Consider the following 13,328-nt stretch of genomic DNA (forward strand, 5'->3'; position numbering starts at 1 on the left):
ACCACATTCCCAACTACACCTTGTTTCTTTCGCATCATGTAACCTAATGGTTCTGCTACCAATGTGTACAACAATGGGGACAGGGGACAACCCTGTCTCACTGATCTCTGTATCGGAAAATACTTGGATAAAAAACCTTTACATTTAACATAGCTAAATATGTTTGAATAAAAAATCCTTATCCACTGAATGAAATTTTCCTTGAAACCAAATGCTTCCAAAACCTTCAATAAAAACTCATGAGAGACCCTATCAAAGGCTTTCTCTTGATCTATCTTTAACACATAAGCCTCCCTCCCACTCTCTTCCATGAGCTCTATCGCATCTCGGATTGAGACCACAGAGTCTGCGATGTCCCGTCCTATGACTCCATAGGACTGAGAGGGCCAAACTATCTGCGGTAACACCTCCTTCAAACGATTTGCCATAACCCTCGCCAAGATATTATAATCCACATTTAATAATGTGATGGGCCTCCAATTCTTCAGATCCCGTCTATCCCCTTTATATTTTTATATAAGCTAAGCTTATGATACCTCTCCTCATAGATGGGGCCAGGCTTCCCTCAATTTTAATTTCCTTATAAACTTCTAAGAGCAATGGACTTAAAATCTCGAAAAATTCTTTATAAAATTCTGCACTTAGTCCATCGGACCCTGGGCTTTTCCCCCCACTTCATTCCACTTATTGCTACTTTTATTTCCGCTAATCCTACTTCTTTGTCACACATGCTTCTCTCATCCTCCTTTAAACCCTCTTCAATAAATGCAGCAACCTTCTCCATCGCCAAATTGGAAATGTCTTCTTTTGTATATAACTTTTGATAAAAGCTGCTAGCCACCTCTAAAATCTCCCCACTTTCATAAATGATCTTCTCCTCAACCTTCAACTCTTCAATTAACGATAATCTCTGTTGCAGTTTCTCTTGCTCTAGAAAATAGCTAGTGCATCTTTCGCCCTCCAATGCATCTCTAGCCTTTGCACGGAGAATGGCCCCCTTGCATTTTTCATCTTGCAATAATTCCCACTCTTCCTTTAGCACCCGGAGCTTAGTCTCAGCTCCCTTATCCCCTCCGTCAACTGCTTTACAGACATCCATAAATCTTTTGTTTATATTCTCTTCTCGATGCCGGTTAGCTGCCGCCCTCTTTTTCCCATAACGTACCGAATAAACTTTTACCTTATATTTGAAATTGTCCCACCAAACTCTTCTTTCTTTCAAGAACAAAGGTTCCTTCCGAGCATTCTTTATTATATTTATAATCCCTTCTTTATAAGCAATTTCTTTCAGGTATTGATTGTTTAAAATCCACACCCCTGAACCGATCTTAACTCTGCTGTTCCTAATTCTAAGAACCAAAGCCGAGTAATCACTAAAAAATACTTTTTTATAATAAATCTCCATCACCTCCGAACTTAACCCTTCCCGCATTAACACAAAATCTATTCGGCTCTGTTTTAAAACATCACCCACCCAACCTGCTCTGGAGAACTCCCTCTTTATGGGGTTCCGGTCCCTCCATAAGTCTCTCAAAATTAAATTTGCCATCATTTTTACAATCATCCCTCTGGAGTTATCATCCTTAAAGGTCATCTGGGCTGAAATGTCCATCCGAGATAAAAATACATTAAAATCCCCCACTATACAAGGATTTTCCACCTCTGCCGCTTCAGTGAATCACCCCTGAAAAAACTCGCGACGCTTGCAATGGTCGTTCGGCGCATAGATATTAAAGAGATCGCAATTAAATCCCTCCATTTTTACCCTTAGCCGTAAAAATCTCCCCTCAGTGTCCTTGTCCACCAAGGCAACGTTCTCTTTTATGGACGGACTCACCAAAACAGCCACCCCTCTACGGTTATTGTTTGCACAACTTGCAAACACCTCTCCCTTCCAAACCTTCTGAACTCTTTCTAGAATATCCTCATCCCAAAAGGTTTCTTGTAGACACAAGTCCGAACCTTTAAAACCCTGCAACAACTGCTGCAATTTCTTCTCACCCCTCAGTCCGTTCACATTAATCGAGACCAATGTAACCATGGTTCCAAAGAAGGGAAGTATGCCTGATAATCTCCCCATCATTTAATCTCTGGTTCTTCCCTCCTCTCATGCTCCTTCTCAACTTTTCGGACAGCTGTTGCTTTTTCCTGCAGCCTCCGGCTCTTTTTCACCTCCTGTTTGACCGCTCCCTGCTGTTTCAGCCTCTTCCTTGCATTAAGTTTAGGCCCCGGAGCTGCCCTTTCTCCCTCCTTCTGCCCCTACTAACCTTTCCCTTTCCACATGATGCCACCCCACCCCCGACTTCCATGTTCCCCTCTAATTCCTCACTCTCAAGCTCTTCTGCAACCCCCTGTGCCTGCTCCCCGTCAGATACCTCATCTCCCATAGAGAGTCTTCCTGCTATCGCAGTTTCTCCCACTGTGCCGCTCCCTTCGACCACATCTCCACCTCTGACCCTTGCACCCTGTTCCCTCTCTCCATGGGACAATGGCGCACATAAATTGTTCCCTTCTGACGTCTCTATCTCGCCGATCCCATCCTGCTGTCCCTTTAAGGCTCCTGCCTCTTGCACTCTCTCCCCGTCCTGCCCCCTCCCGCTCACCAAGATATCCGACTCCCCGCCTCTCCCCGGAGCACCCACATCCACCACACACCCCACTCCCGCCACCTCTCCCCCCGCAGACACCAGACTCCCCAGGGGGAGCCAAACCGCACTAAGGCTCGAGTCTGCACTCGACCCTCGCTGCCCGCTGCTGTCTTTGTTCCCCGCCACAGCACTAGGCATGTTTTCCGCCATTTCCATCCCGTTCTCCGCTCCGCCATCCTCTGCCTCTTCCTGTGCTCCTTTCTCCTTCATTTTGCCGGCTGTATCCTCCGACTGCACCACTCCTCCGGCCGTTCCACTCTCATCTCCTGCTCCTTCTCCCATCTCCTCATCACTCATATCGCTCCCTTCTGCCACACACTCACAGCGGGTGGGGCCTTTGTGACACACCCCACAGCTCTCCGCCTTGCAGCTCCGAGCAATGTGTCCCGACTCACCGCAATTGTAACAATACAGGTCTGGACAGTTTCTTACGAGATGGTCATGTCCACGACAATAATAGCACACCTTTACTTGGTTATCATGCAGCACACGAAAGTACTGCACTTCTTCCAGTGTCTCAAACTTCATACTGTACGGCAATGACCTCACCCCCCCTGGGAACCGCACCTTTACATACCAGGTTCCGTCTGCTACCCGTGTTCCCGGATAGTACCTCCTCTTTATTGCAGAACAGATTTTAACTGGCAAGTTTAAAAATGAAACCACCACCTCCTTTGAATATAGCAGAGTCACCTCCAAGAATTTCTCACCAACTTTCAGACTGAGTAACAGTCTTTCCACCTCCTCACGGCCACTGACCGTCACCTCGAATCCCACATTTGGCTTTGGTCAGCAGGCAAAGCAGCTTCCCTCGCCACAGTCCTCATGAACCACCTGGATAATATCCCAAGCTCGAATCTTCTTATCCTCACACTGCACCACCACCGTGTTTTCTTTACCAAACCTCCTGGGGTCCCGGCCCAAATCTTTGGGCCTTTTTTTTCCTTTCCCACCACGGTTTCTTCCCTAATTAAATTCTTCTCGGGAACATTGTCCTCTGAGGGGCCCGGCACTCCGGACCCCTCAGCAGCCATCTGGCTGTTTTTGTGGGCCAAAAAGGCCCTAAAACCTGAAAACAAAACCCACCACCAACTTTTTACAAAACTCCCTCCAACTCCCAGCTATAATCAGGCAACCAGTAACACCTGGCTCACTCCTAGCCCCTCTCACCTAGAGAGTGCTGCCCACTGAGCCGCAGCTGACACTTAAGGACTATGAGGAATCTTACATAGAAATACAACACGAAAGCAGGCCATTTGGCCCATCCAGTCCGTGTTAGCCTTCATCCTGCCCATGAGCAGTAGTCCAAATGCCATGTGCCCGCTCTGTTCCATATCTCTTTATCGCCCTTTACATTTTGTTAAAGGCTGCTCCTGAATGAATCATGCAGAATTGCACGGGGGCGGGGGGGATGTGAGCAAAAAGTGAGCTCTGCACTCACATCCCATGGGTGTTTCTGTTACCACCACTATCCAATCAGCTCAAGCTAAATTCCAATGGACATGCCATTTCAATTGGCAGGATTTAAAATCGAAAGAAAAACGGGGGTGGTTTCCCGTCCCTGCGCTCACAGACCCTCCCACTCACAGGCCCGCACCCACAGTAGTGAAAACCTCCAGCCTGGGTCGGTGGTCATATTTTCAGAAAAGTGCCCCCTAAGGCGATGGTGTTCGAACCCCCTCCCAACATTGACACACTCTGGTGGGGTGGGGGGTCTGTCCCAGCTTCAGGAAGACAATGTCAGCGCTCTGAAGGAGAATTGTGCAATTGTTGCAGAAAACCTGGCTCATTAATGGAGAGGTAAGAGAAACGATCTGATCGTAAGCCAAGAAACAGAAATCTAATGACAGATGGACAGGTTCCTGATGGGCTGAGAAACTAGCAGGAAGTCTCTGCTTTACCCGATCCTCAGGCTAATTCACTCTTGACGGTTAATTACTGTCACTCACTGACAAAGGCATTCACTGGAGTTTCTGTGGACACAGATTCAAAACAGAGCTTTGTTTCGCTCTCTAAAGCATTGGGGGTAAATTTCAACAGGGGGGTGTGTAAAACGGGGGATATCAGCTGGCCCGCCCGTTACACTCTCCACCCTCCCATTGACTCCAGTGGCTGATCCATTACCGCCCGTTTACACCCCATCGAAGGTGAATTTCCCACCCCAATTGTGTCAAAAACTTGTTTAAAGCATCTTCCATTGATGCCAAAGAATAAAGAGGTGTTTCTGGAATCTCACACCTCCCACAGGGAGCAGTGCTCAATGGGTTCAGGGGTCAGAGAATCGAGGGGAAAAGCTCCGAACTGCATTCCTTTCAAGCACGGCTTCCTTGCTGGAATGAAGGGAACGCAGAATCTCCCATCGAATGCCCTTTTTCAATAGCCCTCTTTGGCTTCCAGAATTAGATTTCTTTTCCCCTTTACAGAGTTACATCACTAGTTCCTGGTTACAAAAACGTCCTGAGCAAGCTGGGCCCACGCCCGAGAATTTATACTTTCCTTGGACAGCGCCACCAGCTGGCCGCCCAGTGTTATCTCATGAGTCATTTCTACATGAATAGTAAGATTCATGACATTCTTCCCGCCTGAAAGATTTGGAAGTCCGACAACTTCCTTCTAACGGATATAATGGACCACGAAGAGCCGCAGTCATTTCGATTTCTGTTTGTGGCCGGAAGGCACGTTTCCTCGGACCGTGTCTTGGTCCCTGGGTCGCTTGGTGCTTACAGGTAGGTTGACAGGACCCGTGTCACCTTGATCGATCTGAGGGGGACTGGGGAGATCGTGACTCCGGGTGCAGGTCCCCACAGGCGCAGAGTTGGCTTCATCTTGCTTGGTAGCTGGTGATTGTCTGGTGTCCTGGCTTCAGGTGGCCATCCCGTGGGGAGCGCTCTGCTCCCCAAGTTGATTCAGTGGAGTAGCCGGCAGATCCCTTGATGTCCCAGGTGGGGCATCATCCTCATAGGAGCGCAGAGTATCGGCATCATTAATATGGATCCCTCTATCGGTGGAGTCCATGGGATCGGTTGGACAGGGAGCCAGATCTCGGAGTGAAACGGTGGACTCCCGGCCATCAGGGTACCGCACGTGCACGTATGTGGGATTAACGCCTGTTAGTTCCACCTCATTGATGAGGGGATCATTCTTGGAAGATCGAACGAATCTTCGGAGCAACATGGGGCCTGGAGCTGCCAACCTTGATGGTAGGGACGTCCCATGAGTAGAGCGACGCTGGAACCCGAAGAATCGTTCGTGAGAAGTAACGTTGGTGGACGTAGAAAGAAGAGACCTGATGGAATGTAACACGTCAGGGAGCACAGTTTCTCACTGCTGGTCTGGTAGGTTGCGTTACCTCAGTGCAAGATGAACAGCATTCCAAATGATCGTGTTGTATCTCTCAACCTGTCTGTTACCGATGGGATGATACAGTGTCATTTTACTTGTGGCGATTCCCCATTGGGAAAGATAACTTTTGAGTTCGCTTGACATGAAGGAGGGACCCTGATCAGAGTGGATGAAATTGGCCGTACCGCAAAGGGAAAAGACCTGATCGAGGCATTTGATCACTGTGGAAGTAAGCATATTGGGACAGGGAAAAGCAAAGGGAAAGCATGAATATTCGTCCATCATAGTAAGCAAGTAGGTGCTTCGCGTTGAGGAAGGCAATGGCCCTTTAAAGTCAATGTTGAGTCGCTGCATAGGCTGTATAGCGTGTATGAGCGAGCCATCTGAGGGACGGAAGAATTGCGGTTTTAATTCCATGCAAATTCTACAAGTGGAACATGTTCTTTTCACGTCTTCCGTAGAAAATGGGATATTTTTAGATCGCACAAAGTGCAACATACGGGTAATGCCAGGATGGCATAAGTCAGTATGAAGATCTGCAAAAGTCAAGGTTGACATAGAAGAGCAGAATGCACGCGTGAGGGTATCCGGGGCCACATTCTCTTTGCCGGGTCGATAATGTATGGTGTAGCCAAAGGCGGCCAATTCCATCCTCCAATGCTGTATTTTGTTATTCTTGATCTTAGTGTGTTTCCTGTTATCCAGCATAAAGGCCACGGAGCGCTGATCAGTTATAAGCATGAAATGGTGACGAGCAAGAAAATTATTCCATTTATGTACTGCTTCGATGATAGCCGTAGCCTCCTTCTTGACAGCAGGATAATGGAGCTCGCTACCCTGCAAAGTTCTGGACAGAACTGCAACGGGTCGACCACCTTGATTCAAGGTAGCTGAGATTGCCACCTCCGATGCATCGCACTCGACCACGAAAGGGAGATTTTCATCGATGGAACGAAGTGTGGCTTTTTCCAGTTGTCGCTTGGGGAGGTTGAAAGCTGAAATAGCCGTTGCCTCCAATGGAAATGACTTTGCGTGAAGCAGGGGCTGGATCTTGTCGGAGAAGTGGGGTATCCACTTCGCATAATAGGCGAACGTGTCGAGTGCGCGACGAAGGGAGCCGAGATTCGTAGGGGGAGGGAGCTCCTGAAGCGGACGAAGTCGCTCCGGATCTGGTTTGATGACACCATTGCCCACCCAGTAGCCAAGGATGTTGACTGATGGTACTGATTTCACAGATTTGGACTCATTTAAGGTTAAGTTGCGACGACAGAGAACGTCAAAAAATTTCTGGAGGTTGGCATCATGCTCCTTCTGGTCATGACCAGCAATGGTGATATTATCCAGTTATGGAAAAGTGTCCGTTAAGTTCTCCTGTTTGACTAGGCTATCCATTGCCCATTGAAAGACAGCCACCCCATTGGTGACCCCAAATGGAAGGCGACAAAACTGGTAAAGCCGACCACTGGCCTCAAAGGCTGTATACGTTTTGTCAGAGTCTTTTAACAGTACTTGATGGTATGCGCTCTTTAAGTCAAAAGCTGAAATACCTTGTAGTTGGCAAGGTTATTGACCATGTCATCGCTGCATGGTAGTGGGTAGACATCCAGGTCGGTATACTGGTTAATAGTTTGCGAGTAATCGATGCAAAGACATTTCTTGTGTTGCTTCATAGGATTTTTAACAACAATGACTTGAGCCCGCCAGGGAGATGAACATGGCTCAATGATACCGTCAGCTAGAAGGCGAGAGATCTCTGCCTCGATAAAGGATAGATCATCTTGGCTGAAACGTTGTGATTTAGTGACTATGGGCTTACATCGGGGGGGAAAGATTGGCAAACAAGGAGGGCTCATCGAGTGAAGCCGCCGAAAGCGTACAAAATGGTACTTTAGAAATAGTAAACTCCGGCTTTGACCCTCCAAACTCGAAAGTGAGTCTTTTGTGTTGTTTCTGGAAATCCTGTCCCAGGAGCACATCACTGCATAGGTTTTTGAGCACCCCAAGCCGGGTGGAGAAATAAGTGCGGCCATTGAGAATAAGGTCGACAAGACAAAAGCCGGAAGAGTTGGTGGTAAGTGCCATCAGAGCCATTGCAATTTCCCTGTCCATGGGGTAAATACGCAGTTTTAACTTACTGACAGCCTGCTCACTAATGAAGCTGTCAGAGCTGCATGAGTCGATTAGTGCACTCAAAATGTGTCCATTTACCGAAACCTTCATGGCTGCATGGGACAGACTTTGGGGAAAAACAGCTCTGATCGGAGGAGGAGCAGTTTTACCCTTGACAGCTGTAACCTTAGCAGTGGTTCTTGGGGGAGGAGCAGTTTTATATATAGCAGCTGTAACCTTAGTAGTGGCTCTTAGGGGAGGAGCAGTTTTATAGATAGTAGCTGCAAAACTAACAGGGGCTCTCGACCGGTATACCTTAGAAAAGTGGCCTTTCTTACTAACAGAGGCTCTTGGCTGGCATACCTTAGAAAAGTGACATTTCTTACTGCAATGATTGCAGGTTGCGTTACGAGCAGGACAAAATTTCATATAGTGGCATACACCTCCACAGAAGAAACACTTCCTTCTAGATTGCCAAGATGCCGCTAGGGCAGGGTCGTCATCAATGAAGGCTTCTAGGGTAGGGTTGTCATCAGCTAGGTTAGAGTTATCATCAGTGAGGGCTTCCGCCTGAGGCCTATCGAAGGAGTCACTAAAAGTGATAGCAACAGCCCGTGCATGTGGTAAAAGATAGATATCTGCATTCCTCTTTGTTAAGTCCAGAGAACACGCCTGGTCATAGCAGCCTGTAACTTAAGGGTTTTATTCTCAAACAGACGCTGGCGTATGAAAGGAGACGCAATCCCATTAATAAAGGAATCACCAATTAACTCCTCCTGGTATTGCTCAGCTGTGACTGCTTTAAGATTACAATCCTTGCTGAGCCTGCAAAGCTTTTGAAGGAATTCGTCAAGTAATTCCCCGGGTTGTTGTCAAGTTGTGGCCAGTAGATGCCGAGCAAAAATTTCATTTGGGGCCTTAACATATAGTCGATGTAATATTAGGATAGCAGAGTCATAGTCTACACAGTCTTCTATATAGTCAAACACATGAGGAGATACATAATTGGCAAGTATCTCTAATTTATCAGGAACATTCTCACCACACACCCTGAGGAAGTTGCTGAAGGTACAATACCAGTGTTTCCATACCTTAGCAGTTGTAGGTGAATTCGGGTCTAGGTCAAGATGGGCGGGTCTGAGTAGTTTGTCCATGATGGATTGATTACTACGTCAGAGTTCCCTTCTACAGTTGAAGTCATAGCTGACTGTTCCCGAAATCACTCAGAGCATGGAGCCGATACACCGTTGATTAAATTGACGTAAGAAAACTACTAAGCACTTGGTTTGAGTATAAAACAAGGCTTTAATCAACTGTTTCACAACCATGAGCTCTAGTTACATCACTAGTTCCTGGTTACAAAAACATCCTGAGCAAGCTGGGCCCACGCCCGAGTATTTATACTTTCCTTGGACGGCGCCACCAGCTGGCCACCCAGTGTTATCTCATGAGTCATTTCTACATGAATGTTAAGATTCATGACACAGAGGAAGAAACCAAATCCAAAGTATGAATGAATCTGAAAATCAGTAAGGATCCACTGATGCTACAGGGGTACAGAACCTGCCCTACATACTTCTGCTACCTCCAGAGTCAACTATTCCAACGCTCTCCTGGCCGGCCTCCCACCTTCCACCCTCCATAAACATCAGCTCATCCAAAACTCTGCTGCCCATATCCTAACTCGCACCAAGTCCCGTTCACCCATCGCCCCGACCTATATTGGCTCCCGGTCCAGCAACATCTCAAATTTAATATCTCATCCTTATGTTCAAATCCCTCCATGGCCTTGTCACTCCCTATCTCTGTAACCTTCTCCAGCCCTACAACCCTCTGAGATCGCTGTGTTACTCCAATTCTGGCCTCTTGAGCATCCTCGATTTTCAACACTCCACCATTGGTGGCTATGCCATCAGCTGCCTGGGCCCTAAGCTCCGGAATTCCATCCCTAAACCTCTCCACCTCCATACCGCACAAAGCTCTGATATACACTCCCACCACACAAAGCTCTGATATACACTCTCACCGCACAACGCTCTGATATACACTCCCAATACACAACACCCTGATATACACTCCCAATGGACAATGCTCTGATATACACTCCCAATGCCCAACGCTCTGATATACACCCCAATACACAAAGCTCTGATATATACTCCCAATACACAACGCTCTGATATACACTTCCAATACGCAACACAATGATATACACTCCCAATGCACAATGCTCTGATATACACTCCCAATACACAACACCTCATATACACTCCCAATGGACAATGCTCTGATATACACTCCCAATGGACAAAGCTCTGATATACACTCCCAATGCACAACGATCTGATATACACTCCCAATACACAAAGCTCTGATAAACACTCCCAATACACAACACCCTGATATACACTCCCAATGCACAATGCTCTGATATACACTCCCAATGCACAATGCTCTGATATACACTCCCAATACACAATGCTCTGATGTACACTCCCAATGCACAACGCTCTGATATATACTCCCAATACACAACGCTCTGATATACACGCCCAATGGACAAAGCTCTGATATACACTCCCAATGCACAACGCTCTGATATACACTCCCAATGGACAACGCTCTGATATATACTCCCAATACACAACGCTCTGATATATACAGGTAGACTACCCTTTATCCGGACTTCCGAAAACCGAAACCCTCTAAAAACCGAAGGTTTTTTCGTTCAGCGTAAGTCGTGCGTACGACTTACGCTGAACGAAAAAACCGAAGGTTTTTAGAGGGTTCCGGTTGCGGAAGTTCGGATAAAGGGTAGGTCGTGCGCACGACCCCCCCGCCAGCCCCGACAACCGCCGACCCCGACAACCGCCGACCCCCCCGGCCCCGAACCCGCCGACCCAGCCCGCCGGCCCCGACAACCGCCGACCCCCCCGCGGACCCCGCCGGCCCCGAACCCGCCGACCCCCCCCCCCACCAGCCCCGACAACCGCCGACCCCCCCGCGGACCCCGCCAGCCCCGACAACCGCCGACCCCCCCGCGGACCCCGCCAGCCCCGACAACCGCCGACCCCCCCGCGGACCCCGCCGGCCCCGACAACCGCCGACCCCCCCCGCGGACCCCGCCAGCCCCGACAACCGCCGACCCCCCCGCGGACCCCGCCGGCCCCGACAACCGCCGACCCCGCCAGCCGCCGACCTCCCCGCGGACCCCGCCGGCCCCGACACCCGCCAGCCCCGACAACCGCCGACCCCCCCGCGGACCCCGCCGGCCCCGACAACCGCCGACCCCGACTGACTTACGCTGAGCGTCAGCGTAAGTCGTGCGCACGACCCCCCGCCGACCCCCCCCGCGGACCCCCGCCGACCCACCTTCCGAAATCCGAAATTCTCCTTTATCCGAAACTCGGCTGGTCCCGAGGTTTTCGGATAAAGGATAGTCTACCTGTACTCCCAATACACAACGCTCTGATATACACTCCCAATGGACAAAGCTCTGATATACACTCCCAATGCACAACGCTCTGATATACACTCCCAATACACAACGCTCTGATATATACTCCCAATACACAATGCTCTGATATACACTCCCAATGCACAATGCTCTGATGTACACTCCCAATGCACAACGCTCTGATATATATTCCCAATACACAATGCTCTGATATACACTCCCAATGCACAATGCTCTGATATACACTCCCAATGCACAACGCTCTGATATATATTCCCAATACACAATGCTCTGATATACACTCCCAATGCACAACGCTCTGATGTACACTCCCAATGCACAACGCTCTGACATACACTCCCAATGCACAACGCTCTGATGTACACTCCCAATGCACAACGCTCTGATATATACTCCCAATACACAACACTCTGATATATACTCCCAATACACAACGCTCTGATATACATTTCCAATGCACAACGCTCTGATATACATTTCCAATGCACAACGCTCTGATATACACTCCCAATGCACAACGCTCTGCTATACATTCCCAATGGGCAAAGCTCTGATATATATTCCTACTGCATGACGAGGTTCTTTAATATTAAGATGTGAGATTTTCAATGCAATAAACCCATACCTTCTCATCTGTTCTACCGTATTTCCACAAGCGTTTTTTTTTAAAAAGCCCTTTTCTCTTTGCATCAGCATCTCAGTTACTTCAATCATTACTTATTTAGTTTTATGTTCTGTTTCTCACATGAAAGAAATGCACCAAGCAGCCTGATCCGTGTTACAGTCACTTAGGTTCAAGTTCAGTGAGTCAGAACACTCAACCATGTCACAATATAAAAACCAGGCTACTGCCAATCCACACACAATTCACACAATGTTCTTCAGTAAGTTGTCAATGATAATGCTTTATCCTGAGTAGCCACGTGTGAGGTGTATTTGGACCAACGTGGAGTACATCACACCCACCTTCTTTACGCACATCCTGCACTGCTTTTGTAAGTTCGGCCTTTAGAAAAGTGCTGTCCTTGGCAATTTGATCCCCCTTTTCAATTAGGTTGTTTGTAGCTTCTTCCACCGATGCCAGGAGAACACGAGCTCTCTTTGATCGCCCCTTTTTGTTCTGTGAAGGGTCCTTGACACAGTTCATTAAAGTTGTGACCTAGCGTATAAAGAAAGAAATTCAGTAATTCTTTGTACGTTACAGTGGCCCATAAGGAACAACAACAACTTTTAGCGTAGTAAAACATCCCAAGATGCTTCACAGGAGCGTTAACAGACTAATTTGACACTGAGCCACATAAAGAGATATTAGGACAGGTGACCAAAAGCTTGGTCAAAGAGGTAGGTTTTAAGGTGCGACTTAAAGGAGGAAAGAGAGATAGAGAGGTGGAGAGGTTTAGGGAGGGAGTTCCAGAGCTTAGTGCCTCGGCAACTGAAGGCACGGCCGCCAATGGTGGAGCGAAGGAAGTGGGGATGGACCAGAGGCCAGAATTGGAGGAGCGCAGAGATCTCAAAGGGTTGTAGGGCTGGAGGAGGTTACAGAGATAGGGAGGGGGTGAGGCCATGGAGGGATTTGAAGACAAGGATGTGAATTTTAAATTTGAGGTGTTGCTGGAGTGGGAGCCAATGTAGGTCAGCGAGCACAGGGGCGATGGGTGAATGGGGCTTGGTGCAAGTCAGCGTACAGGAAACAGACTAAGGAGGTACTTCCACATGATCTCCCATCATTCTGTGGAGCAATTTTGACTTTT

General features: G+C 48.2%; 1 protein-coding gene across 1 annotated transcript in view; it reads right to left on the minus strand.

Annotated features, from left to right (window-relative positions):
- The window catches only part of LOC147113688 (catenin alpha-3-like), a 3,852,991-nt gene that overhangs the window by 3,756,860 nt on the left and 82,803 nt on the right, over positions 1 to 13,328 (minus strand). Inside the window, exon 3 of the mRNA XM_085994990.1 lies at positions 12,544 to 12,736. Coding sequence (XP_085851116.1) covers positions 12,544 to 12,736 — 193 coding nt within the window. The remainder of the gene's footprint in view (positions 1 to 12,543; positions 12,737 to 13,328) is intronic.

This window comes from Somniosus microcephalus, chromosome 8, assembly GCF_052327205.1.
Source record: "Somniosus microcephalus isolate GS21.2 chromosome 8, FLI_Smic_1.0, whole genome shotgun sequence".
NCBI classification, from domain to species: Eukaryota; Metazoa; Chordata; class Chondrichthyes; order Squaliformes; family Somniosidae; genus Somniosus; species Somniosus microcephalus.